Source organism: Herpailurus yagouaroundi, unplaced genomic scaffold (genome assembly GCF_014898765.1).
Source record: "Herpailurus yagouaroundi ecotype Mexico unplaced genomic scaffold, PumYag 267, whole genome shotgun sequence".
NCBI classification, from domain to species: Eukaryota; Metazoa; Chordata; class Mammalia; order Carnivora; family Felidae; genus Herpailurus; species Herpailurus yagouaroundi.
The window spans coordinates 77100-100447 of NW_024412484.1; the positions used below are offsets into that span (position 1 = coordinate 77100).

At 61.1% G+C, this 23348-nt stretch overlaps 2 protein-coding genes across 9 annotated transcripts in view; one reads left to right on the top strand and one right to left on the bottom strand.

Moving 5' to 3' along the window:
• REXO4 (REX4 homolog, 3'-5' exonuclease) overlaps positions 1 to 2508 on the bottom strand; it is a 12789-nt gene extending 10281 nt beyond the window's left edge. Inside the window, 2 exon segments of the mRNA XM_040461513.1 lie at positions 75 to 255; positions 2262 to 2508. Of these exon segments, the coding sequence (XP_040317447.1) occupies positions 75 to 255; positions 2262 to 2480 (400 nt within the window). The 5' untranslated portion in view covers positions 2481 to 2508.
• Positions 2509 to 2935: 427 nt separating this feature from the next.
• ADAMTS13 (ADAM metallopeptidase with thrombospondin type 1 motif 13) overlaps positions 2936 to 23348 on the top strand; it is a 37314-nt gene continuing 16901 nt past the window's right edge. For 4 of the 8 annotated variants that reach the window (XM_040461488.1, XM_040461492.1, XM_040461493.1 and 1 more), the window contains exons 1-22: positions 2938 to 3243; positions 4918 to 5036; positions 5279 to 5450; positions 5796 to 5862; positions 6888 to 7168; positions 7248 to 7389; positions 8422 to 8567; positions 10523 to 10606; positions 10763 to 10887; positions 11006 to 11152; positions 12648 to 12788; positions 13272 to 13434; positions 14136 to 14240; positions 14534 to 14685; positions 14810 to 14873; positions 16970 to 17096; positions 17498 to 17646; positions 17964 to 18084; positions 18808 to 18888; positions 20062 to 20243; positions 21913 to 22048; positions 22142 to 22271. In XM_040461488.1, the coding sequence (XP_040317422.1) occupies positions 4999 to 5036; positions 5279 to 5450; positions 5796 to 5862; positions 6888 to 7168; positions 7248 to 7389; positions 8422 to 8567; positions 10523 to 10606; positions 10763 to 10887; positions 11006 to 11152; positions 12648 to 12788; positions 13272 to 13434; positions 14136 to 14240; positions 14534 to 14685; positions 14810 to 14873; positions 16970 to 17096; positions 17498 to 17646; positions 17964 to 18084; positions 18808 to 18888; positions 20062 to 20243; positions 21913 to 22048; positions 22142 to 22271 (2753 nt within the window). In that variant the 5' untranslated portion in view covers positions 2938 to 3243; positions 4918 to 4998. Of the gene's footprint in view, positions 3244 to 4917; positions 5037 to 5278; positions 5451 to 5795; positions 5863 to 6887; positions 7169 to 7247; positions 7390 to 8421; positions 8568 to 10522; positions 10607 to 10762; positions 10888 to 11005; positions 11153 to 12647; positions 12789 to 13271; positions 13435 to 14135; positions 14381 to 14533; positions 14686 to 14809; positions 14874 to 16969; positions 17097 to 17497; positions 17647 to 17963; positions 18085 to 18807; positions 18889 to 20061; positions 20244 to 21912; positions 22049 to 22141; positions 22272 to 23348 lie in introns of all 8 variants that reach the window. The other 4 variants (XM_040461496.1, XM_040461491.1, XM_040461490.1 and 1 more) reach the window with 4 other exon arrangements.

The window sequence follows — 23348 nt, forward strand, 5'->3', positions numbered from 1 at the left end:
GAGACAGATGCTCAGGGAGGAGCTGACGGAGGCCACCCGCAGCACAGGGAGGCGGACACACCCCCTGTACTCACTCGGTGGGCACGGCCGGAGTCAAGGCCACAGTCGCCTCCTTAGCTTTCCACTTCTTGCGCTTGGCGTCTCCTCCTTTCGGAGAAGTATCATCGTTTGTCCTTTTCTCGGCTCCCTTCCCATCGTGCCCCGCTCTGCTGACCTCTGTGCGGGGAGCCGGCGCCTTCCTGTCCGCTGGAGGTACTGAAGGACCAGAGCCCCCCGTGGCCGCTGGGGCCGCTGTTTCTGGCCCCGTCTCACTTCTCTTTGCTTTGTCTGGGACGACTTTTCTGTTCGGTTGGATAATTCCGGGCTGTTTTTTGGAATCCGTCTGAGAGATAACAAGAGGCTTTTCCGGGGCCTGTGTTTTTTGTTTCAGGAGCTAAGAGGACCCAAAATAAAATACACGACACGTTTTAATTTGGAAACCAAGCACGAGAGACTGAAAAACTTACATGTGTATACACCCCGTCTACCCCTACGGGCATCACTGAGATCCATCATCTGACAGTTTGGCAAAAGCCCTTCTCATTCACGCCTGGTCACCTGTGGTGAGATGGTCTTCTTCGCTTATCTCGTTACAAGGCATGATCTGATACCTGCTGCCTCATTCCTACAAAATTTTAAACGCCTGTCCAACACCTTAAGTGCCTCCCGAATGACTTCACTCTGCCTAAGGGATGGTGAGCAAGCTGCTCTCCCGTTTGCTTAGGGCTTGTGTTAGAGCTCCCTCCTGTGCAGACTAGGCCAACAAAGCGGGGGAGGAGGGGGGGATGGGAACCAGATCCTTTACAAACCCCTCGAGGGTCTCAGGAAGAGAGAGGGGCGTGTGTTCAACCAAGAGTTTGGTTCAAGCCACGGGTTCAAGCCCGTGGCGGCTGAAGAGCTGCCGGCAGCCATACACTGTGCTCAGGCAAGCAGGGCTGTTGTGTCCCTTCCCTTGCACCCCAGCCCCCAGCACGGCGGTTCTCAACCGCAGTTAAGACCCTGGGAGGTGGCACCGAGCTGAGAGACAACGTGGGTTTCTACTTACTTGTTCCTGCAACGTTTAACCACGGAAGGGCTGACTTTTTGTAGAACGTACAGAAAACACAAGCTTTCCCCCTAATAAATCTCCTTTCCACTCACTTGATTTTGCTTTACCTTTTTGAAAGAGAGGGAGGGAGAGCCACAGCTCAAGAAATCGTCCAGAACCCTGGGTTTGCCTGAAGGAGCCTCCTCAGTCCTGTCCGTCCAGACAGGCGGTTAGGATCTCCCATCCCTACGACAGCGGCCGTATTAAGAGGCTCAAGAAGCTTTTCTCTATCGCCCGAGGCTCCGAAACAGAGCCCAAGACGTTGTGGAAGACTCTGAAGGTCGGTGGTAGCAAAGAACACAAACTCCCGCTGGGAAGGGGGAGTCTGCACCCCGATCTGCTGCGTTTTCACTAGCTCTGTGACACTGGGCCAAACGCCACAAGCTTCGCTTCGAGGAAGGCGTAGAGAACTGATGACTGAACGGCATGGAACAGCATTGGGCAGAAAGAAACCGCCACGTGGGGGGCCTGGGTGGCTCAGTCGGTTAAGCAACCGACTCTTGGCTTCGGCTCAGGTCACGATCCCAGGGTCATGGGACTGACCCCTGCATCGAGCCTGCTTGGGATTCTCTCTCTCTCTCTCTCTCTCTCTCTCTCTCTCTTTGCCCCTCCCCCACTTGCGCTCTCTTCTTCTTTCAAAATAAGTAAATAAACTTAAGGGAGAAAGAAAAAGAAACCTCCACGAAGGGCCTGGCCACCCGTGCGGAGAAAGGCAGTAGGGCACCACAGGGGGTTCAGAGCAGTGGCTGCTGGTGTGGGACACCCGGTTCTGCCCACCCGGCTGCAGTCCTGGACAATTTCTCTAACCTTTCCGGGCCCCCTTCCTCGCCCGTAAAAGGAGACGACACAGGCGTCCACCGCACACCGTTGGTATGGGGGTTAAACAACAACACACGTGTAGATGTACCGGCGGAGTCCGCGCATTTCCAGAGATCAGTACCCCGGGGGGCAGCTGCCATCAAGGTCACTCACTCACAAACCCCGGTTCTATCACGTTCCCGCGGACTCGCTGTCCACCCTCACAGGCTAACCTTCCCGCGACAGGCCTGTCTGCAAGGTTTCTACCGCCATGTGCCCGCACAGCGGCCCCACGCGTCTTCCTCTGCCTCCGTCCGCGCGGCCCCTCAAACCTCACCCGCTGCAGCGCCCTCCAGTTGCGGGAGAAGTCCTCCGGCGCCTTCGGAGGTCGGACCACGGCGACTCCGGGGCCGCAGCCCGGTGTCTTGCTCGCTTCTCGCCCTCGGCTTTTCCAGAATCTCCTCTTCCTGCTTTTCTTCCGAGCTACCTTCTTGCCAAGCCCCGGCTCAGCCACGGGCTCGCCGGGGGCGCGCCTGGAGGTCAGCGCCTTGGCCATCCCGCCCCCGGCCGGGCTCTGCCCACCCAGCGCAAGCCCAGGCCGGCCCCCGACTCCCCCGCCCGAGAGACACCAGCCTCCGGGACCCCGGAAACGACCCCGCGCGCGCCCCGGCACGTGCGTCCCGGCCTCTGGAAGTGCTCTTCTCTCCGGACCGGCTGGAAACCGGGCCTCCCTTCCTGGTTCCGCACGGCCGGGAGCAGGGCGGGGCTCTTCTCCCGCCTGGCAGAAGGGCCACCACCCCAGGAGCGGCGTCCGGGGTCCATGACCTGGGGTAGGCTTGGGGTAGGCCCGGGGCCCTACCGAAAGCCGGGACGGGGGACGAGAGACGCGTGCGCCGGAAAAGAACTGGGGGGCCGCTGTCGGTGTAGCACCGCAGCTGGGCCGGCCGAGCGCGGGGGCGCAGGCGACCGCGAGGGGGCGCTGGGCGGACGGGCCCGGGTTGGGGAGCCGCCGGGGTGGGGGGTGGGGGGGGTGGGGGGCGGGGCGGAGCGAAAGGCGCGCGGGCCCCGCCCCTCTCTCCCCGAGTGGGGAAACTGAGGCCGCGAGACGGAAAGAGGGCCCCAGAGCGCTGGTAGAGGGGCACGTGCGCCCTGGGGCTGCAGAAGCACTTGAGCCACGTCCAGCAGCAGTGAGAAAGCGTGATGACAATGCTGCGTATTAGTTTGCGCGACAGCGGTGGTAATAAATCACTAGCACACCTTGCGTGGCCCCTCGGTACCTCGATGAGCCCATGACGCCTTCGCTTCCCTAAAGCTTCGCCGTGAGTATGTGTGTCGTGCGGGGGTGGGAGGTTTTCAGAGAAACTGATCACAAACGAACCAGGTAATTCTGGATGCCGGTAACTGTCGCTAAGGTGATAAAGTGAGATGCTGGGGAAGAGGGTGACCAGGGGTGTGGTTACCAGACAAAATGCAGGGGGCCCAGGGGAATGGGAATTCCTGACAAAGGATAGTTCTCGTATAAATGTGTCCGATGTAAGAGCTGCACTATTTGGGGCATACATCAACTGAAACAAACAAAAGTATTCTTTGTTTCTCCAAAATTCAAATTTGACAGAGTGCCCCGATTTTTATTTTCTAAATGTGGCAACCCTACCTGGAGGTCGCTTAGACCAGGTCCTAAGGGAAGGCCTCCTGAGCGGGTGACATTTGAGCTGAAACTGGAATGTAAAGCCAGGGCTCAGAGGGAAGAGCAGTATCTGAACAGTGAGAAGCAGGCTGGTGTGGCTGAGGCTCTGTGTGCAGGGAGAAGAGGCTTAGAGATGCAGGCGGACGGATGGCAGGGGCCAGTCTGATCTATGATTACAGAGCCTTGGAGGCCTCAGGAAGGGGTTTGGACGTTTTACCCTAAGGGCAAGGGGAAGCCATCGATTGTTACAGAGCTGGGAGGTGATGCAATCTGACTTCAGTTCTTAAAGTCAAGTCACTGCCGCTCTAAGAGAAACGGGATGGGGAGGACGTGAGGGAGAAAGCAGGGAGGCCAGAGGGAACCAATGACAGATGCCCAGACCGGCAGTGATGCAGCTTGGATTAGGGCATGTGTCCATCTGGGTCTCTAGAGAGCAGTCACAGAGAAAGTCAGGAGTGCACAGTGTGAATTAGGATGGCATACCTGGGAAAGGGAAAGGGAGAAAAGCAGGATGGACAGAGAGAGCCTCAGACTGTCCTGCAGGTCTGCTCAGGGAATGGGAAGCGGATTGGGCCAGGGTGGAGTCGGGGCAGCCTCCCTGATAAAGAGGAGGAGAAGCCAGGAGACCTTCAGATCCCCCTCTAGCTGTCAGGGGAGTTGGGGGGCGATGTCCTGGAGGTGGGAGGGAGTGTGAAACAGGGCTTTGGAGAGGGTGGCTGAGAACCTTCCAGAAAGTGGAGTGGGCTGCCAAGCAGTCTGTGACTGTGGTGCCATTCGCCTGGTTCTGTGACCGTCCCTGGCCGGCGGGGGCGGGAGGGGGGAGTGAGGAGTGAGTTCAGTGGGGGGCCGGGCATCTGCCCTGGGCGCAGGGCAGGGCGAGGGTGAAGTGAGATGGGGCCATTTATGTCAAGGGGTCTTAAGTGGAGCTGGAGTCCATTAAGGAGATGGGCCGTATTCACGGCCTCGACATCCTCACCGGTGGAACCATGCACTTTTGAAGTGGGCCAAAGTGCAAATGTTCCAAGGACCGAGCCTGAACCCTTGCAATCAGCTAGTGAGAGGTTGTTTACTGACAGCGTTAGTCGAGGTGTGTCTTACACAGATTTAACTTGCGGCCACCAACACCAGTCTGAAATTCTCTGTAAGCAATGCACACGAGCGAGTCTACTTTTGCTGTAAAGGCCCCTGACTTTGGCTCCCTGGTGGGGCACTGTTTGGATTGTGACCCAAATCTATGTGGCCTGAATTGCGGTTCTGGGATCCCAGATAAATGTGCTTGTGTAATTATCACCTCCGGACAATTTAGGTTGACAAAGGGAATTGAGGACAGGAGAGCAGGGCAGATCATGGGCTGTCCGTGGACGTGAGCGGGTTGTTGGAGGCTGGAATGTTGCTGTCTCCGGTGCAGCCTGTCACCAGCCAAGGGTGAGTAACCCAGCCCCAGTTCTAGAATCACGCCTGGGTCCACATCTGTTAAGATCCCTAGTCCAATGCTCCCTCCTCCAGACTCTGCTGCTTGGCTCAGCCCCGCTCCGGGGTATAGGATCCGGAGCTCCAGACCAAGGACCAGCCTAGTGCAAGGGCCTGCAGGCTGCCCACCCCCGTGGCCCCTGCCCCTGGAGGAAGCTCCCAAGAGTAAACAACAGCCTCCTCTTCCCGCCCACCAGGGTCTGCCACATTCCACACCGGCCAGATTTCCAGTCACAAGGCTCTCTCCCTCTGAGCAGGCTGGTTTTCCTGAGGATGAGGGAGCCTCGCCCCTGGGGGAGATGCGTGGGGGCAACGCTCACTTCTGCCTTCTTTCTCCTGGGCTGCTGGGGATGCTCCGATTTCCAGCAGGTGGGCGAATCTGCAGGAGCTGAGGTGTTTGGGAGCCCTGGAGCTGGGAATCTTGAGCTCTGCTGGGTGCTGCAAGGGGGTGCCCCCCGGGAGAGATGGAGACGCCCAAACGGCCTTTGGGCAGAGTGAGGGCGTCCTTTCAGCTTCCAGGTTTGCACCGGGAGAGGGGCGGATCTGAGCTTGGGGTTTCGGGGATAGAGCGTGCTCACCGAGGAAGGAAAGGGCTTCTCAGTACTGATCTCCCCCCACCCCCACCCCTGCCTTGGTTTCCCGCTCCTCCTTGCCTTGCCCCTCTCCCACCCCCTCTCCCCGCCTGCCTTCTCCCTTGTGCTTTCTGTCCTGCAGCAATTTCTCCAAGCTTTGGAGCCAGAGGAAGTGACTTCTTATTTTGGCCCCGATGCTACCTTAGAAGGTATCTGTCCTGATGTCTTCTCAGCAGAGGGAGCTCCCCCGACCGAGCCGGGGCGGGGGGGGGGGGGGGGAGCATCTCAGCTCCGCTTGGGAGGAGGTCCTAGAAGCTGCCATCGTTCCTGCTTATTAACTCCATACTTCCGCCAAGTCCGTAAAAGCTGGTCTGGGCGTCCTGGACCGAGCTGGGGTTCTGACCCCAGGCTTCTGCTCAATATCTCCAGGGAATGGTTCCTAATTAGCTGGTCCCTTTTGCCCCTGGGCCTCCCTTGGGCTGGCCAAGCTGCAGGAGCTCTTGTGGCTTTTGGCCACGGACGGAAATGGAATTATTTATCCTTTCCGTGAGAAACGAGATAGGCGCTGGCTCAAGCTCCGGCCGGAGCCTCTCGTGTCGCTCTTGGCCGTGCCTGCGGGCTTCGCTGGGGTGCCAGCCCCTTTTCCAAGGCAGGCCATTGACGTAAAGGCTGTTGGGGACCAGAGGCAGGGTGGGCTAGTGGTCAGGGTGGAGAGCAGTAGGGGATGTCCCATCTGTGACTGAATTCCCTGTGGCCTGGGTCACATGCACATTGAGCACTGCTCGGGGCTGCCTGGGGATTGGGGGTGGGACCTCCTGGGGCCTGGGGGCTGCTTTGTGAGGCAGATCGGTGGAGAAGGGTGGTGAGGCTGGCCTGGGGCACCTGCTCTTCCATAAAGGCCAGAGAGGCTGTGGCTGTACCTGCTTTGCCTGCTGGGGTTCAGGCCACCCCTCAGGAAACCCTATTCTGGGGCGAGGCTCGCATGCTGAGTGCTGGTCTGCCCCGGGGTGAGGCCCAAATTGGAGAGGAAACTTTCCGTCTACCACCCTGCATGCCGGGAGGAGCTGGATTTGAGCCCAGGCCTCTCGGGCTCCAGGCCAGCCCTGCGCCCCACTCACCCACCAAAGGGAACGGATCGGTTGCGGGGGGGGGGGGCCCTCCCCAGGGCAGGAAGACGCGGAGGGCTGAGCCCCGGGGGGAGGGGAGGAGCAAGGTGGTCTCCTCTGTCCCGCAGTGCTGCAATTCGACATGGCCCCGCTCACCTGCATCTGTGAGGATGGGCCCGGGGGGCCTCCCTGCAGGGCCCCGAGCTGCTCTCTGCTCGCCCTGGGACAGCTCTTTGCCTTCTCCTTCCCGCCGGAGCGGAGCCTCCTCACCGCCTCCTTCACCAGCGAGCACGTACTGAACGCCTCCCTCCGGCTTGAGAGGCGGCCTCCCCATCCCTGCTTCGCGGGAGGCCGCCCCCTGCTGCCCCTGGGCGCAGTGGCCAGGGTCACCTACTGCTCAGGCCACTTGGTGAGCGTGACGTCCCAGAGAGGCCCTGTCCCTCGGTGGGGCCGGTGGGCTACGTGCCTGTCTGCTGTCTCTCCTCCAGGAGGGCGACATCCTGGTGGGCGCAGACAGGTTCCGCGTCCAGCCGGTGAGGAGGCGGCATTGGGAGCTGCTGCCTCCCCGGGTTCGTGCGCAGCCCCACCTGGTCCACAGGCCCAGCCCCGAGGCCCCCCAAGTCATCCGAGGTACGGCTCCTGGGAGAGGGGGACAGCTCTGGGGGAGGGCCAGCTCTCCCCAGTGCCCAGATGGCTGTGCAGAATGCCACAAGCCCGGCTGAGCCATCTTCTTCAGGATGCTGGGGAGTGGGCAGGCCAGGGGGACATGTGGCCATCGGCCATGCCCCCAGCTGTCCTAGAGGGGGACGGCTAGGCCTCCAGCCTATGAGCAGCCCCTCATCAATCACAAAGCACGTTCACAGACATGTGCTGTTGGGGTCTCCCAGCTCCGAGACTGGCAGGACATCCGATACCACAGATGGGAACACTGAGGCCCAAAGACAGAAGGTGGCCACTTGGGGCTTGCATGGCTGGCTCTGCGGCTGCCCGGGCCTGCTCGTCGGGCCCCCAGCTGCATCCAGGTGCAAGCAGGGTCCTGTCTTGGGCTCATCTCGGGATGACCCCGTTCTCCAGCATGTGCCCAGAGCGGGGACACATCAAGGGGGCAGAGCCAGTGTGGGACTCTGGGGAGACACCAAGGACGTAAAAGCCACACGACAGCTCCCTCCTTGGGCCCTGCCCTGCCACCTGGTCCTTTCAATGCTCTGAAATGGCTAGTCGCTGATGGGACCTGGCCTTGGGGGTGGGCTGAAATCCAGGACCCAGAAGCCTCTTGGGCCAGCTGCCACTGTTTCTGACAGTCCCAATATAAAGTGACTTTCAACAGCTCGGGCCCCTCTGCTCTCTGAGACCATTGATTTCGGAGAAGCCTAGAGGCCGGATCCCGGAGGGCCCAAGGTAGGAGCTGAGACTGGGTCCAGAACAGGCCCTCTCACTCGGCGCCCACCCGCCTGGGAGCAGGCATTCCCTGCTCCCCACCTTTCCCATGAGAAAGCTGGGGACCAGGCCCCCTGAATCCGTAAACCCACGGTGGTAAGTGGCAGGGACAGAGCTCACAACCGTGTCTCCAAGTCCAAGAAAGACCTGGCCGTGGGCGGCCAAAGCTATGGGTCGTCTGCTTTCTGGAACCTTCGCTCTGAGCCCTGCCCCCTCCCTCACCAGGCCGTCCTCCTTCCCCTCGCCTTCGCCTCCGGAGATGGGCTGCCGGCAGGGTCCTGCACCTGGAGCTGCTGGTGGCCGTGGGCCCCGACGTCTACCAGGCTCACCAAGAGGACACTGAGCGCTACGTGCTCACCAACCTCAACATGGTGAGTGTTCCTTGGGGAGCAGGCCCCTTGGATGGTGCTGACCACAAGCGGTGGGGCTTGGGAGCCTCTGGACACGGTGCCCCACACCGGGAACTTGGGGCCGAATGTGAGTGGGCTGGCTTATCTGGTAGTTTGAACTTGGGCTGAACTCGGGTGTAAACCTAAGCAAGGCTGGGGTCTTGGGGCCCAGGGCTTTAGGGCGGGGAGGGGTGTGGTCTGTCCTTTCCTTCCTCCTCCTCCCCTCCCTCACCTGCAGTGGAGGCGGGTGAGGTCCTGGAACCCCTCTTGGCTCCCTAGTGCACCCCACCGCCTCTTGCTACTTGGGTCCCTTCTCTCCAAAGGCCCCTCAGGTCTGGCCTCTGGCCTGAAGTCCATTTGCTCCATGGGAACCTCGGCCAGCACTGCCGGGGCACCAGCTGGGGTACCCCACACTGGCCTCTCTGTTCCCTTTCTTGGGGGCACCCCCATTTCTACTTGGCTTCTAGGGGTAAAGGTGGCGTGGGAAGAGTGGCTCCCACTGATTGTCGTCTCGGGGGGCAGGGTAAGCAAAGAAAGGGGCGTTTCAACAACCTGACGCTCACGTGTAACCTAACAGACTGCATGAAACCCTGTGTCCAGCGGTTTGAGAATACACGTATGACACGCGGTGACTGCTCTGGGCCGCCGGCGAGTGTCTGCCACGTTGGGGGATGGACACCAGTGCCGGGTGGGGGGAGGGACAAGGAGACGGCCGCTGTCTGCAAGTTGGCCGTGCAGGGTGGCAGAGCCCGCCCTCCAAGAATGCGCGGAGCTTGGTGCCACTTTGTGCCCAGCCTTAGGTGTGCCCACCTGTTTGGGGCAAAAGGAAAAGCCCCCCCGGGCTCAGAGCGCCAGGCTATCAGACCACCCTGTCCGCTGTCAGTTCTCTGGGCCTCAGGGACACACCCGTGTGGTCCTGTCCCCTTGCAGACATAGCCCGAGTCCACAGGTCTTTGCCTGCAGCCCCAGAGGTGAAAAACACTTCCTTTCAGTCACCTGAAAGCTTGGCGGGGGGGGGGGGGGGGCCCCCCCCCCCCCCCCGTCTACTCTGCTGAAATTCGGTCGTCAAGCCGTACTCCCTCTGGTCCTTGATGTGTCTTACGAGGACCTGGGACAGTGGTAGGTACCGGACTGGCTCCTGCCCGGATGGTGGCTGGCCGTGGTGACAGCCACTGTCGTGGCTGGGCACCCATCCTGTGCCTGCGACATCATTCTGAGTCCGCCAATAGCCACGGAAGGCTTTACCTCCATGTCACAGATGAGGAACCTGAGCTTCCAAGGTTGGTTAGCAGGATCACGCGCACACGGGTAGTTCGCAGAGCTCGGATTCAGACTCAGGTCAGCCGAGGCCAGTGGTGGCAGGGTTCTCTCTCTGGGGGGCGGGGGGGGGGATGTCTAATTCAGGGACAGGCTGCTGCAAATAACCACAGACAGTCAACCATGATGGGCATCTTGGCAGATGTGCTGAGAGAGAGAGAGAGAGAGCCAGGAGCCTGGCTGGGGGGTGGTGGGGGCAGCGCTCTGTCAGGGGAACCCGGAAAAGGGTTCGCGGAGGGAGGGGAGGCCCTCGTGCCGCCTCCTGGAGAGGTGCAGGTGAAACAAGCCGAGGTGGAGAGAAGGGTGTTCCAGGCGGATGGACAGAGAAGGGAAAGGACGGGGTGAGTCTGGTGAGCAGCAAACGGTGTTGGAATGGAATGTTCTAAACCCATAATTATTTGCATCCCATGGTTTCAGGTTTTCTTTTCTTTGTGGTTGGCCTTCTTGAGCCGTGAGCAAGGAAGACCAGCACACGTCTGCCCATCTCTGTGGCTGGCCGCCAGCCCCGACACAAGCATTTCCCCCCACTGCTAATGGAGCAGTCTCTCCAGGCCCCGCCCCAGCCAGGCCCCACCCACCCACCCACCCACCAGTCACCTCTCCCTCCTGCCTTTCCACAGGGGTCAGAGCTGCTGAGGGACCCATCCCTGGGGACTCAGTTCCGAGTGCATCTGGTGAAGATGGTCACCCTGACCCAGCCTGAGGTAGGCACCAAGCTGGGAGCCCAGAGTCCCTGGAAACCCCATTGCCATTCTCTCTATCTCTTCCTGTCGCTCTCCCCGTCTGTAGCATGGACAGCGACAGGGTTGTGGCGGCGCAGGTCCCATAAACACGGGCTCTGTGACCCCCCCCACCCCCAGGATGCTCCGAATATCACAGCCAACATCACAGCCTCACTGCTGAGTGTCTGTGAGTGGAGCAGGACGGTCAACCCCGAGGACGACACAGATCCTGGGCATGCCGACCTGGTCCTCTACATCACCAGGTAGCCGAGCGCCCCCGTGGCACGCCAGCCTGCCTGGGAGCTGTCCTCCCCTCCCCACCCCCCCTCTGCAAAGGCGGCCCGGCCTCAACAGCAGCCTGGTGCCTTTTTTCTTCCCAAGGTTTGACCTGGAGTTGCCTGATGGTAACCGGCAGGTTCGGGGGGTCACCCAGCTGGGGGGTGTCTGCTCGTCCTCCTGGAGCTGCCTCATCACTGAGGATACCGGCTTTGACCTGGGGGTCACCATCGCCCATGAGATTGGGCACAGGTAGGCATACTGTCCCCAAGCTGAGGTCTAGGAGCCGACTGGGGCTCCCAGGAGGGAACGTTGAGGCTGCCGTGGGGTAGGAGGGCAGCCCTGTAGGAGTCTGCTGGAAGGAACCTGTACCCTTGACCTCAGTGGACTTGGGGGGGAGGAGGGCAAGGGCTGGGAAATCTGCTATTTCTTGATTACCAGGTGATTAAAAAAATTGTTTTTACCCCCTCCTCCCCCCAAAAGCAAGACAGACTTCGCAATTAGAAAACATTTTCTAGGAAATTCAGGTAAAGGAAAAGCAGGCTGTAAAAATTATCCCAAATCCCAGCCCTTAGAGGTAACATCTGTTCACCTTTTGTATGTAATTGTAGTCAGGTCTTACACACACACATATTTACTTTTATTTTACGAAGAGAGAGAATCTTGAGCACACTTAAGCGAGCAGGGGAGGGGCAGAAGGGGAGAGAGAGAATCTTAATCGGCCTCCATGCTAATGCAGAGCCCGATGTGGGCTCGTTCCCACAACCCTTGGATCATGACCTGAGCTGAAATCAAGACTTGGACCCTCGGGTCCCTGGGTGGCTCAGTCAGTTAAGCATCTGACTTTAGCTCAGGTCCTGATTTCATGGTTCCTGAATTCAAGCCTGTCACTGGGCTCCCTGCTGTCAGCACAGAGCCTGCTTCAGATCCTCTGTCTCCCTCTCTCTCTGCCCCTCCTCTGCTCACGCTCTTTCTCTTTCTCTCTCTAAATAAACATAAAAAAAAAAATTCAGATGCTCAACTGACTAAGCCACCTAGGCACCCACACACACATAGTTTTTATTTGCAAAATCAGGATTGTATGTTGTTTTTGTTTTCTATTTTTTAAATTTTTATTTATTTTTGAGAGAGAGAGACAGAGAACAAGCCGGCGAGGGGCAGAGAGAGAGGGAGACACAGAATCCAAAGCAGCTCCAGGCTCTAAGCTATCAGCACAGAGCCCCACACGGGGCTCGAACCCACAAACCTGGAGATGACCTGAGCCGAAGTCAGTTGCTCAACCTACTGAGCCCCCCAGGTGCCCCTAAAGCCTTTTAAAAAATGTTTTATTTATTATTTATTTTTGAGAGAGAGCGTGCACATGAGCAGGGGAGGGGCAGAGAGAAAGAGGGGGTCCCAAGCAGACTCTGCCCTGTCAGTGCAGAGCCCCGGGGGGGGGGGGGGGTCCATCTCACCAACCGTGGGATCATGACCTGAGTGGAAATCAAGAGTCAGTGGCTCAACCCACTGAGCCACCCAAGGGCCACTAAAGCCTTTTGATATTTATTAGCCCAAAGAGGCAGGAACCACCTGGCTGGCTGGCTGAGCACTCCCTCTGGGGGAAACGGAGGCAGGGCTCGCTGGTGGGGGGGCCAGGGGGCCGTGGGGTCTGCAAACGCTTCCAACCCGACCAGAGGGCTGGCCAGGCTTGGACTCCAGGCGGGTGGAGGGGGCACGAGGGCTCTGAGCGTTGCCTCCCCCGGGACAGCTTGGGCTTGGAACACGACGGCGCGCCCGGGAGCGGCTGTGGGCCCAGCGGCCACGTGATGGCGTCCCAGGACGCTGCGACCGCCAGGGGTGACCTCTCGTGGTCCGCCTGCAGCCGCCAGCAACTGCTGCACCTGCTCAGGTAGCCGCGTCCCTCACCCGCGCAGCCCTATCTCCGCCCTATCTCCACTTGGGGCCACCCCTACTTGTGCCCCAGCCCTCTGTTCCATCCCCATCGCGCTCTGTCCCCTCCCCCCTCCGGGGCCCTCCTCCGTCCTCCTTGGGCCCTCCCTCCAGCCACCCTTCCCTGCGCGGATCCTGTTTCTCCCCCACTCCCACGCACCCTCTTGCGTCCACCGGTTTCCGCGCCCACGCCTCAATTCGGCCCCATCCCCGCCCCTCCCTCCAGCCACCCCTCCCTCCTCGCCGCTTCCCTGCCTCATCCCCTTCCTCCCCACTCCCTCTTGCGGGCATCTGCCCGGGCCCCACCCCCACTCCGCCGGGCTCGAGCTCGGTCCCAGCTCTTGCTGGGGGTGCGCGCTCAGAACCCCCTGCCCGCCCGCCCGCCCGCGCCCACCCCTCCACCCCGGTGTGCACCCGGGGTCTGAGCCGGGCCTTGTCGCAGCGCAGGACGGGTGCGCTGCCTGTGGGACCCGCCGGGGCCGCAGGCCGGGGCCGCGGGGAGCCCTCCCCGGGCGCAGCCCGGCCTCCACTACGGCGCGGACGAGCAGTGCCGCGTCGCCTTCGGCCCTGCAGCGGTGGCCTGCACCTTCACTAGGGGGCACCTGGTGAGTCCCGCCGGCAGTCCCGCTTCTCCGCCACCCAGCCCCTGCACCCTCTACCCGCGCCCAGCTCCTGCTCCACTGTGCCCTGTGAGCGCCCGCGGTGCCAGGCCGCCAGGCACCTCTTAAAATGCGTAAATTTTGAGCGAGGGTGCTCATGTTTTCCTTTTGACTGTGTCCCGCAGATTATGTGGAGCCCCTGAGCCCATGGACGCGGGACTTAATAGGCAGTCACCAAGGGCTTCCTGGAGGAAGTCCCCTCCACACTGAATCCTATAGCAGGAGTGTGAGCTAGCGGGGGAAGGGGAGATGAAGGGGGGCCGGCTCCCCAAAGACGGACTTCCTCCCTGGACTTCCATGGGCCCCAGGCACCTTTGCCCTAGCAGGGCCTCTTTCTCAATACGGAATACTGAGAATTGTTATCAGTGTTTTTATAAAACATATAAACTTTTTTCTCTTCGCGTTGTTATAACAAAACGTATTAACGTTATATATGAGGACACCTGCTTTGACCTAAAGAATCATTTTTTGTCTGCTGATTTGAGAAGAAGTGAAAACATTTTTGTGGGCTCACAGACAGGTGTGCTGTGCCCATTCTCCCCGGCCACCGGTGCCCACAGAGCGGTGTGTGTGCCCCCGTGGTCTGCGGGGGGACAGTTGAGGCTGGACACTAGCCCCTCCAGCGGGCCCCCTGTGTCCCCGTTTAGGACGTGTGCCAGGCTCTCTCCTGCCACGAGGACCCCCTGGACCAAAGCGTCTGTAGCCGCCTCTTGACTCCCCTCCTGGATGGGACAGAGTGTGGCGAGCAGAAGGTCGGAGCGGGAGTGACGGAGCATGTGTTGGCTGGCGGGCTCTACCAGGCGCTCGGCTTCCCGCTACCCTGCAGACCTCTGTGCCTCTGCCCTTCTCCTCCACTCTGCGGGGGCCAGACCCCTCTGTCTTACACGCTGGGGTTTGCCCTCTTTCGTATTCAGCTTCGTTTCCTGAGCAGGACGGGAGGGCGGGGCACGAGCATGTGTGTATGCCTGTGTGGCCACCCTGCGTGTGCGGGGCTCTGGGGATTCCAGCCATCCTGGGTGTGCGATGGTGTGCCCTTCTCTCGCAGTGGTGCTCCAAAGGTCACTGCCGCTCCCTGGCGGAGCTGACCCCCGTGGGAGTGGTGCACGGGCACTGGTCTAGCTGGGGTCCCCCCAGTCCCTGCTCCCGTTCCTGCGGGGGAGGGGTGGTCACCAGGAGGCGACAGTGCAGCAACCCCAGGTACTGCATGCAGGAGGCGCTGTTCTCCAGGTCAGGGCTGGGGGGGGAGGGCCCCCCCTCCACATTCCCTGGCTAGGGGGGAGTGGCTCCCCTGTCACCCCCTGTGTCTTGTGGGTACTTTCAGGCCGGCCTTTGGAGGGCGTGCGTGTGTGGGCGATGACCTCCAGGCGGAGATGTGCAACACCCAGGTAGGCCTGCCTCCCCGGGGTGCAGCCAGAGGGTCAGGTCGGCAGCGCGGGGCCTGGGGTGTGGAAGGATCAGGGCGGCTGTAATTCGTGGCTCGCGCCAGGGCGCTTTTGAAAGAGGGGGGTGCTGTTCTACCTCTCCTGGGACCTCAATGCATACTCCAGGACGTCCGTGCAGTGTCCCCCTCCGTCCCAACCTGCCACTGCCCCCCTCAGTACCCCCTGAAACCATTCCTCCGTTCTAAGAGCAGGTGAAATTCACGTCACATAAAATCAACCATTTTAAGGGTGGGATCCAGTGGCATTTAGCACATTCACAATGTTGTGCAACCACCGCCTCCATCAAGTTCCAAACCGCTTCTGTCACCCCAAAGTAGGACCCCAGACCCCTTAAGTCGTTGCTCCCCTCCCCCATCCTCCCGCCCTGGCAGCCACCAGTCACCTTTTGTCTCCGCGGATGCGTCTGTTCTGGACATTTCATATAAATGGAACCACACAATGCGTGGCCTTTTTGTGACTGGCTTCTGTCACTCAGCATCGTGTCCTCAAGGGTCATCCACGGCGTAGCAGGTGTGAGAAGTGCAGTCCTTTTTGTGGCTGGACGGCAGCCCATCATGTGGATGGGCCACATGTTATCCGTCCATCTGTTGACGGACATTTAGGCCATTTCCACCTTTTGGTTATTGTGAATAGTGCTGCTGTGGGCCTGTGTGTATGTGGACTCGAGGACCAATTCTTATTCCTATTTTTTAATATTTACTTTTGAGAGTGAGAGCGCGTGTGCGGGTGTGAGGGGCAGAGAGAGAGGGAGACAGAGGATCCTCGGTGTCAGCGCAGAGCCCAGTGCGGGGCCTGGACTCTCGAACCGTGCGATCGTGACCTGAGCAGAAGCCAGAAGCCACCCAGGCACCCCACCAATTTTTATTTCTTTTGAGTATGCACCTGAAAGTGGGATCACTGGATAGGGGCGCCTGGGTGGCTCAGTCGGTGAAGCGTCCGACTTCAGCTCAGGTCACGATCTCGCGGTCCGTGGGTTCGAGCCCCGCGTCGGGCTCTGTGCTGACGGCTCGGAGCCTGGAGCCTGCTTTGGATTCTGCGTCCCCCTGTGTCTCTCTCTCTCTGCCCCTCTTCTACTCGTGCTCTGTCTCTCTTGCTCTTAAAAACGAATAAACGTTAAAAACAAAAGCGGAATCGCTGGATTGTATGGTGTTTCTACGTTCAAGTCTTTGAGGAGCCTCCAAAACCATCCTGCACAGCAGCTCAGCTATTTTGCACTCCCACCAGCTGTGGGCGAAGGTTCCGCTTTCTCCATATCCTCTCCACTCCCCATCTTTATTGCCCATGAGATTTTTTTAAGATTTTCTTTCTTTCTTTCTTTCTTTCTTTCTTTCTTTCTTTCTTTCTTTCTTTCTTTCTTTCTTTCTTTCTTTTTCTACTTTTAGAGAGAGAGCAGACAGCGAGCCGGGGAGGGGCAGAGAGAGAGGGAGAGAGAGACTCCCAAGCAGGCTCCACACTGTCAGGGTTGAGGGCTCAAACTCACAAACCACAAGATCACGACCTGAACCGAAATCCAGAATCAGACGCTTAACTGACTGAGCCACCTGGGCATCCCTATCGCCGGTGTTCTTTGATCATGGCCAGTACCCTGGGTGCGAGGCGCTCGGATGGCTCCTTTGACGTTGTGTCAAGGTCTGCACGTGGCGAGGCCTTCCCTCCCACTTTCTCCAGGCGGTCACGGAGGGCAGAGTCCTGGAGGGCAGACCTGGAGGGCAGAGTCCTCACCTGGAGCACGGGCTCAGGGAGGGGAGCAGGCGAGCAGTGCTCTTTATTTCTTTGTTGCTGGGTGGTAGGCCCTGCCCTGTGTCCTTGCAGATTCTCCGGGATTCTCCCCTCAGCAGAGAAAGGCTCTTGGCTCCCCTGCTTTATAGAGCGGGGAACTGCAGCGCAGCCAGGAGCGGGCTCAAACCCACATCGTGGCCCTCGTGCCGCGGGGTGCCTTGCCGTCCCCGGTGGCAAAGGCTCCTGTCCTAGATCCCCCGCCCCCAGGCCCCCCATCCCAGGGCCCCTCCTGTACCTGTTCTCTGCCTCCTCCCGGCCAGGCCTGTGAGAAGACCCAGCTGGACTTCATGTCTGAGCAGTGCTCCCGGACGGACAGGAAACCACTACACCTGTCCCCAGGCAACACCTCCTTCTACCGCTGGGGCTCCGCTGAGCAGTACAGTCAAGGTGGGCTGGCCCCCATCACCCTGATGCTGTTGAGAGCAGGGCTCGGACTCAGGCTCTGTATCGCGTCCTGGCTCGGCCCCCTTGCTAAGGGGCCTGAGTCTCGGTGTTCCCATCTGTAAGATGGAAATAAAAGTAGGGACTCCCTGCTCGGGTGTTGGAAGGATTCAGTGAGACGACACCGGGAGGCACCAAGGGGGCTCCTTGGCTCGATTCGGTAACAAGCGTTACGTCGTGATCGCGATCCCTGCCTCAGGAGGCGGGGCCCTGGCCCCAAACCCCGAGGATGAAGTGAGGTGGCCCTGACAAGGGCAGGCCCACCTGGGCTGTGCTCTGCAGGGTCACCGCCTTCCCAGCTCCCGGTCACCCTCGCGTCAGGGTTCTCTGTCTCTCCACCTTCCCAGGGGACGCTCTGTGCAGACACATGTGCCGAGCCATCGGCGAGACCTTCATTGTGAGGCGTGGGGACAGTTTCCTGGATGGGACCCGGTGTGTGCCAAGTGGTCGGCGGGAGGACGGGACCCTGAGCCTGTGCGTGTCGGGCAGCTGCAGGGTACGCGTGTGCGGGCAGCGGAGGTACCCTCCCACCCGCTGTGGCCCTGTGGCCAGTCACGTCGGAAGCCAGATGCTAGGCTCGGAGAGGGCCCGGTCTGCGGGCGCGGTCCTTGTGAAGCTGCCGCGGAATCCGCATGGGGTGATGCTAGGGCACTGAACTGACCTTGGAGTCAGCAGGGGGCCAAGAGCTCCGCTGTGACCTCGGGGGAGTCACGTGTGCCTGCTTCCTGCATGGAGTTTGTCGTGTGAATCCCAGGGCCTCAGAGCCGTGGGGTCGCTGGGGACAGGCGTCACCCGCCACTGCTCTTTGCACAGACATTCGGCTGTGACGGCAGGATGGACTCCCAGCAGGTGCGAGACGCGTGCCAGGTGTGTGGAGGGGACAGCAGCACGTGCAGCCCCCGCAACGGCTCTTTCGCGGCCGGAAGAGCCAGAGGTAGGGGCTTCCCTCGGGGTGGATGGCCGGGCCCCTGCCAGCCTCCAAGAGACACCTGCAGCTCAGAGCCTTGGCAGCGAGCCCCGGACCCTCCTCGTGGGCCTCGGCCTCTGCCCTCCACCTCGCCAGCCTCCCCGCCCAGCTCGGAGTCTGACGAGGCCGCCGCCGGGGGCAGTGGAGTTTTGGGAATGACTGCTCACAGTAGCTGTGATGCAGATAAAACCCAGATGCTGGGCGGTCTGTGGGAGGCCGGCCTGGCCCCTCCTACCCACGGAATCCCATCAGAAGGGATGTTATACTTGGGAACCCCTTGGCTGCGATCTGTTTATAAAGGAGGTCAAGTCATTTGCAAAGTGGGCGCTTAGAAGGTCAGCTGAGGGGTTGAGTCCCACCTCCCTGTGGCGGGTCACACGCTGAGCCCAGAACCTTGGATTCAGTCCCTCCTCCTGGCCGGGGCAGCACCCTGGAGGGTGGCCGCCCAGCCTGGCTTTGATTGGCCCCTGGTGACACGGGGCTCTCTACAGCCCGAGGGGTGACAGGGGCCTCTCTACTGTCCGAGGGGTGACAGGGGGCCCTCTACTGCCCGAGGCAGCCCCATTGTATTGGTAGCTTTCGGGGCTGAGGCTCTTTTTCCTGTACACCTGAAATTTGCTCCCTTTGACTGTGATGTAAGTGACCTGGGACCACCCACCCTCCCGCCCACCCTCCCCTATTTCCTTCTAGAGTATGTCACGTTCCTGACGGTTACCCGCAACCTGACCAGCATATACGTCGCCAACCAGAAACCTCTCTTCACACACTTGGGTGAGCTGGGCAGAGGGCACTCACCCAGAGTTAGCCAGACTGCGAACAGCGAGGCACAGACCCCAAGATGCCCTCACTTCGGATGCCAGCTACAAGTTCAGGGGGTTCCCTGACCACCGCCAGGGTGGATACGTCACTAGGAGGATCCCCAGAAGTTGGAGAGCTTTTATACCCGCGGTTACGGCTTAGACAATAAAGCCAGAGCAAGAGATGCCTAGGGCAGAACCTGGGAGGGTTCCGTGTCCAGCACCGAAGCGTGACAACATGCACCGAGTAGTGCCAACCCAGGGAGCTCACCGGGGTTCAGCATCCAGTTTGAATTAGGGCTTCATCACGTAGACGGGAGGCCTGACCGGCGGACCGGTTCCTCACGCGGATGGTCTCCATCTCTGGGCTCGCTGAGGCGGTTGACTCAGAGCTGCTGTCTAAATCGCGTATTTGGTCTTGCCGGTTTGGCCAGCCCCCACCTTAAACAAAGATACAGCTATCAGGTGTGACGCAAGTTCCTGCCTGGAAGCCCAGGGCAAAGGCCACATCTGTCTTTGGACCGGTTGCATTACTACCCAATGCCACGGTGGTTCTTGATTTCGAGGGCGCCTACACCCGTCCTTGGAATCCGGAGTGGGGGTGCTTGGGGGTCCTTGGGCCCCTGAAGCTGCCTGGAGAGCTCCATGTGAGCACGCCTGGTGAGACGGCAGTCCACAGTGCTCACCAGGTTCTGGGCAGAGGCGCAGAGCCACCGACACGGGGACGCTGTCAGCACAGAGCCTGACACAGGGCTCAGACTCACGAACCGTGAGATCATGACCCGAGCCGAAGTCAAGAGCTGGACACTCAACTAACGGAACCCCCCCCCCCCCCGCCCCGCCCAGGTGCCCCGTGGGGACGCTCTCTGTGGTCAGATGCCTGTGCACACCTGGGAGGCTGTGCCTTGCTGGCTGCAGAGACCGCCTGACCCACCGAGGCACCAGGCAGATGGGCTCCCCTGGGAGGGCTGGGACCCTGGGGGGGGGGGGGAGGCTACAGATGTGGCAGCAGAGATCACGTCCCGTGTTGCCACCACCCCATTCCTTAAACCGGGACCTCTTCCGTGAGGGCTGGTGGCCACCTGCCACGGGGCTGGGGTGGGGTGGGGTGGCGCTCCCCCCGCTGACAGGCTGGATCCCCCCACAGCGGTGCGGATCGGAGGGCGCTACATCGTGGCCGGGAACTCTAGCATCTCTCCCAGCACCACCTACCCCTCCCTCCTGGAGGACAGCCGTGTCGAGTACAGAGTGACCCTCACCGAGGACCGGCTGCCTCACCTGGAGGAGATCCGCATCCGGGGACCCACTCGGGAAGACGTGGAGATCCAGGTGACCAGGAGGGCCTGTGGGGGTTGGTGGGGCCTCCTCCTGGTATCGCTCAGCAGTCAGCCCACAGGGTCCCTGGCGTTCTGAGAGTGGGCGTGCAGGGGTCGGGGGCTTCCCCAGGAGAGGGCTGTGCTGCTGAGGTCAGAGATGAGCTGGCCGGGCCAAGCAGGGAGTGACAAACGCGTCCTGAGGGAACAGTGTGTGCCCAGGATGGGTAACTAGGAGGGATGAGGGAAGGGGACACACCGCCCCCCCCCCAGGCAAGGAGGCAGGACAGATCTGCAGGGGTCTTGCTGGCCATGGGAAGAGTGGGGGCTTCCCCCCGGGGACTTGGGGGTTGGGGAGGGAGGGTGCAGAGGGGGCTCTATGCAGGGCGATCAGGTGCAGTGGGGATCAGGCCTGTGTCGGACCTGGCCCGAGGAGGGCATGGGGAGCGAGACCGTCGGTGATGCCCTGATTAGAGACCCACTGTGGGGGCATCCCTCCTGGAGCCGTGTCAGCCCAGGAGCCAGATGACCCAGAGGTGAAGGGTCCAGGCCCTGGGACTCGACGGACTGGAGTTTGAATCCCGGCTCTCCAAGAGCTTGGGCAAAGGCATGAACTTTCCTAAGCCTAAATTTCCCCACCTGTAAAATGGGGCTAGGCATACCTACGTTACGAAGTTTTGTCAAGATTCATTTGTCAAAAATAAGGTGCATTAAGCATGTGGCAGGGTGGCACGTCCTGAAAGGTGGCCGCTGCTAAAGGGCTTGCTGGCTTGGATCTTGAAGGTGCCAGAGGATGGGCACGCCCCACCCTAATCGAGGGCAAGTGAGACCCCCCGGGAGCCGTGGGACAGAGGGACAGGCACAGGGCCAGGCCTGCAAGCTGAATGTTCTCCCAAGCCACGCTGTCCTCCACAGAGGCTGCTAGGTTCTCCCCCTGCCCTTGTCGCCTGTGTATGCCACCGCCCTGTGCCTCAGTGTTCTCCTGTAGAATGGGCAGGAGGCTGCCGTCCCGCCTCCCGGGGTTAGGGGACACACGCGCCCGGCAGCATGGGCAGCAGTCGCTGGCACCGAGTGGATGTGGGGTCTTTCTGCTGGGGACAGAGGCACACGGGAGCACGGGCTTCGGGCTCATCCTCCACGCACGAGCTCCTCTGCACGTGTCCCCACGTGTGCTTTGCCGAGGAAGGCGCCTGGAGGGGTGGATGCAAGTTAGCATGTGTTGAAATAGCCCTGAGAACCCTCAGGGAGGGGTCCGAGGTTTGGTGGCCCTTGGCTTTGGTCTGGCAGCCCCACCTCTGCCCCCACCACCGGGGGAGATAGCCGGGGTCTCCCCCAGAGTGCAAGCCAGGCTGGAGGGAGCCTCCTGGTAAGCAGTTCACTCCTTCCCTGCCTCCTCGTACAGCCCCGTTCGGCCCCCAGCTCCAACCCCCCCGGGAACACTGTTCCAGATGTGGCCGCCTGGCAGCTGTGTCTGTACCCTTTACTCTGTGGGTAAAAATGCAGATTCCTGGGCTGAGAGAGAGAGAGAGAGAGAGAGAGAGAGCCGCTGAGGCAGGACCCGCCAGGCGGGTTTTAACAACACGGTGCCGGTGCTGAGTGGCCAAATGAGGCATCGTGGGGACGGGTGTTAGAACCTCGTGGGGGGGGGGGGGGGGCCAGCCCGGCCCCTGTCTGTCTCAACGCAGGTTTACAGGCGCTACGGGGAGGAGTATGGTGACCTTGCGCGCCCAGACATCACCTTCACCTACTTCCAGCCGAAGCAGCCACAGGCCTGGGCATGGGCCGCTGTGCGGGGGCCCTGCTCTGTGAGCTGTGGGGCAGGTGAGGCCCAGGGTGGGGCTGGCCTGGAGCACCATCCGCCCCCTGCGGCGAGGTGGCTCAGCTTCCCCCTTCCCCTCCTCCCCCCGACCCCAGGGCTGCGCTGGGTGACCTACAGCTGTCTGGACCAGGCCAGGAACGAGTGGGCGGAGGCTGCCCGGTGCCAAGGGAGCCAGCGGCCGGCAGCGCGGCCAGAGTCCTGCGCCCCTGGGCCCTGCCCCCCAGAGTGAGTGCTGTCTGCGCCCGGCAGTGGCCCCTGGGCTCTTGCTGGCTGCGGGGTCCACGTAGCTTGGGCTCGATGAGGCCGCTTCCAGGCGTGTTCTCGTGCCGTCCCGGACATTGCCCTGGGAGGTGGGTGTGTCAGTGCCCCCATCCTGCAGGCGAGGACACCGAGATTTGGGCCAAGGCGGGTGCCAGGGTCAGCCTAGTGTGACCCATTCCCGCTGCACCTCGTCTAAGGGCAGCGTGCACCCGCTCTGAGCTCGCTGCAGGGTGGAGGTGGTCGCCTCCCTGGGAGGGAGGAGGTGAGGTTCAGAGAGGTGACGGTGGAAAGCAGCTGGCATGCACCGTTGGCAGGAGCGTAACGTGAGGGACCAGGCTGTCCCTGTTGGGTGCCAGGCTGGTGCACACCCGCTAGCACTTTTGTACAGCTGTCCCGAGGCTCAGGTGGCTGGACAGGTCCGCCTTGTCTCCCACCGCCTCTCCTGGGCCGGTCCTCCGGGAGCCGGAGCCCCAGCGGCTCTGTTCCTCCCCGCCTCAGCTGGGCCACTGGAGACTTGGGTGCGTGGGAGAGGGCGGTGTGTTTCGTGGAGGCCCAGGGCAGCCTCCTGAGGACGCTGCCCCCTGCCCGGTGCAGAGCCCTGGCCCTGCAGCCGGCAGTGCTAGAAACCCGCAACCCTCAGCCTGGCCCCGGCAGGTGAGCTCGGGAAGGCGCGGGAGGTGGGGCAGGCAGGGACACCGTCTGCCTGGCAGGGCTTGTCCCTGCACTGAGCCCTACCCTTCCAGAGTGCCCTGTCTTCCCCGGGACTCTGGCTGGGCCCCACCCTCCTGAGTGAGAGGCGTGGGCGGCCCGGAGTGGCCAGCTTCAGAATTGCCATCCAAGAGACCCTGGGCTGGCCATTTCCCTCTCTGAACCCCCGGGTCCCTGCTCATGGAGGGGCTGTGAGGACCAAGTGATGAAGCCACAGATGGCAAGCAATAAGGGTCACTTTGTCACTGCCATCATTGTCTGCACACGGCACCCCTTCCCCCCCATCCCTTCAGTGTCCAAGCTGGCTTATTCTGATGTGCCATATACTGGCTG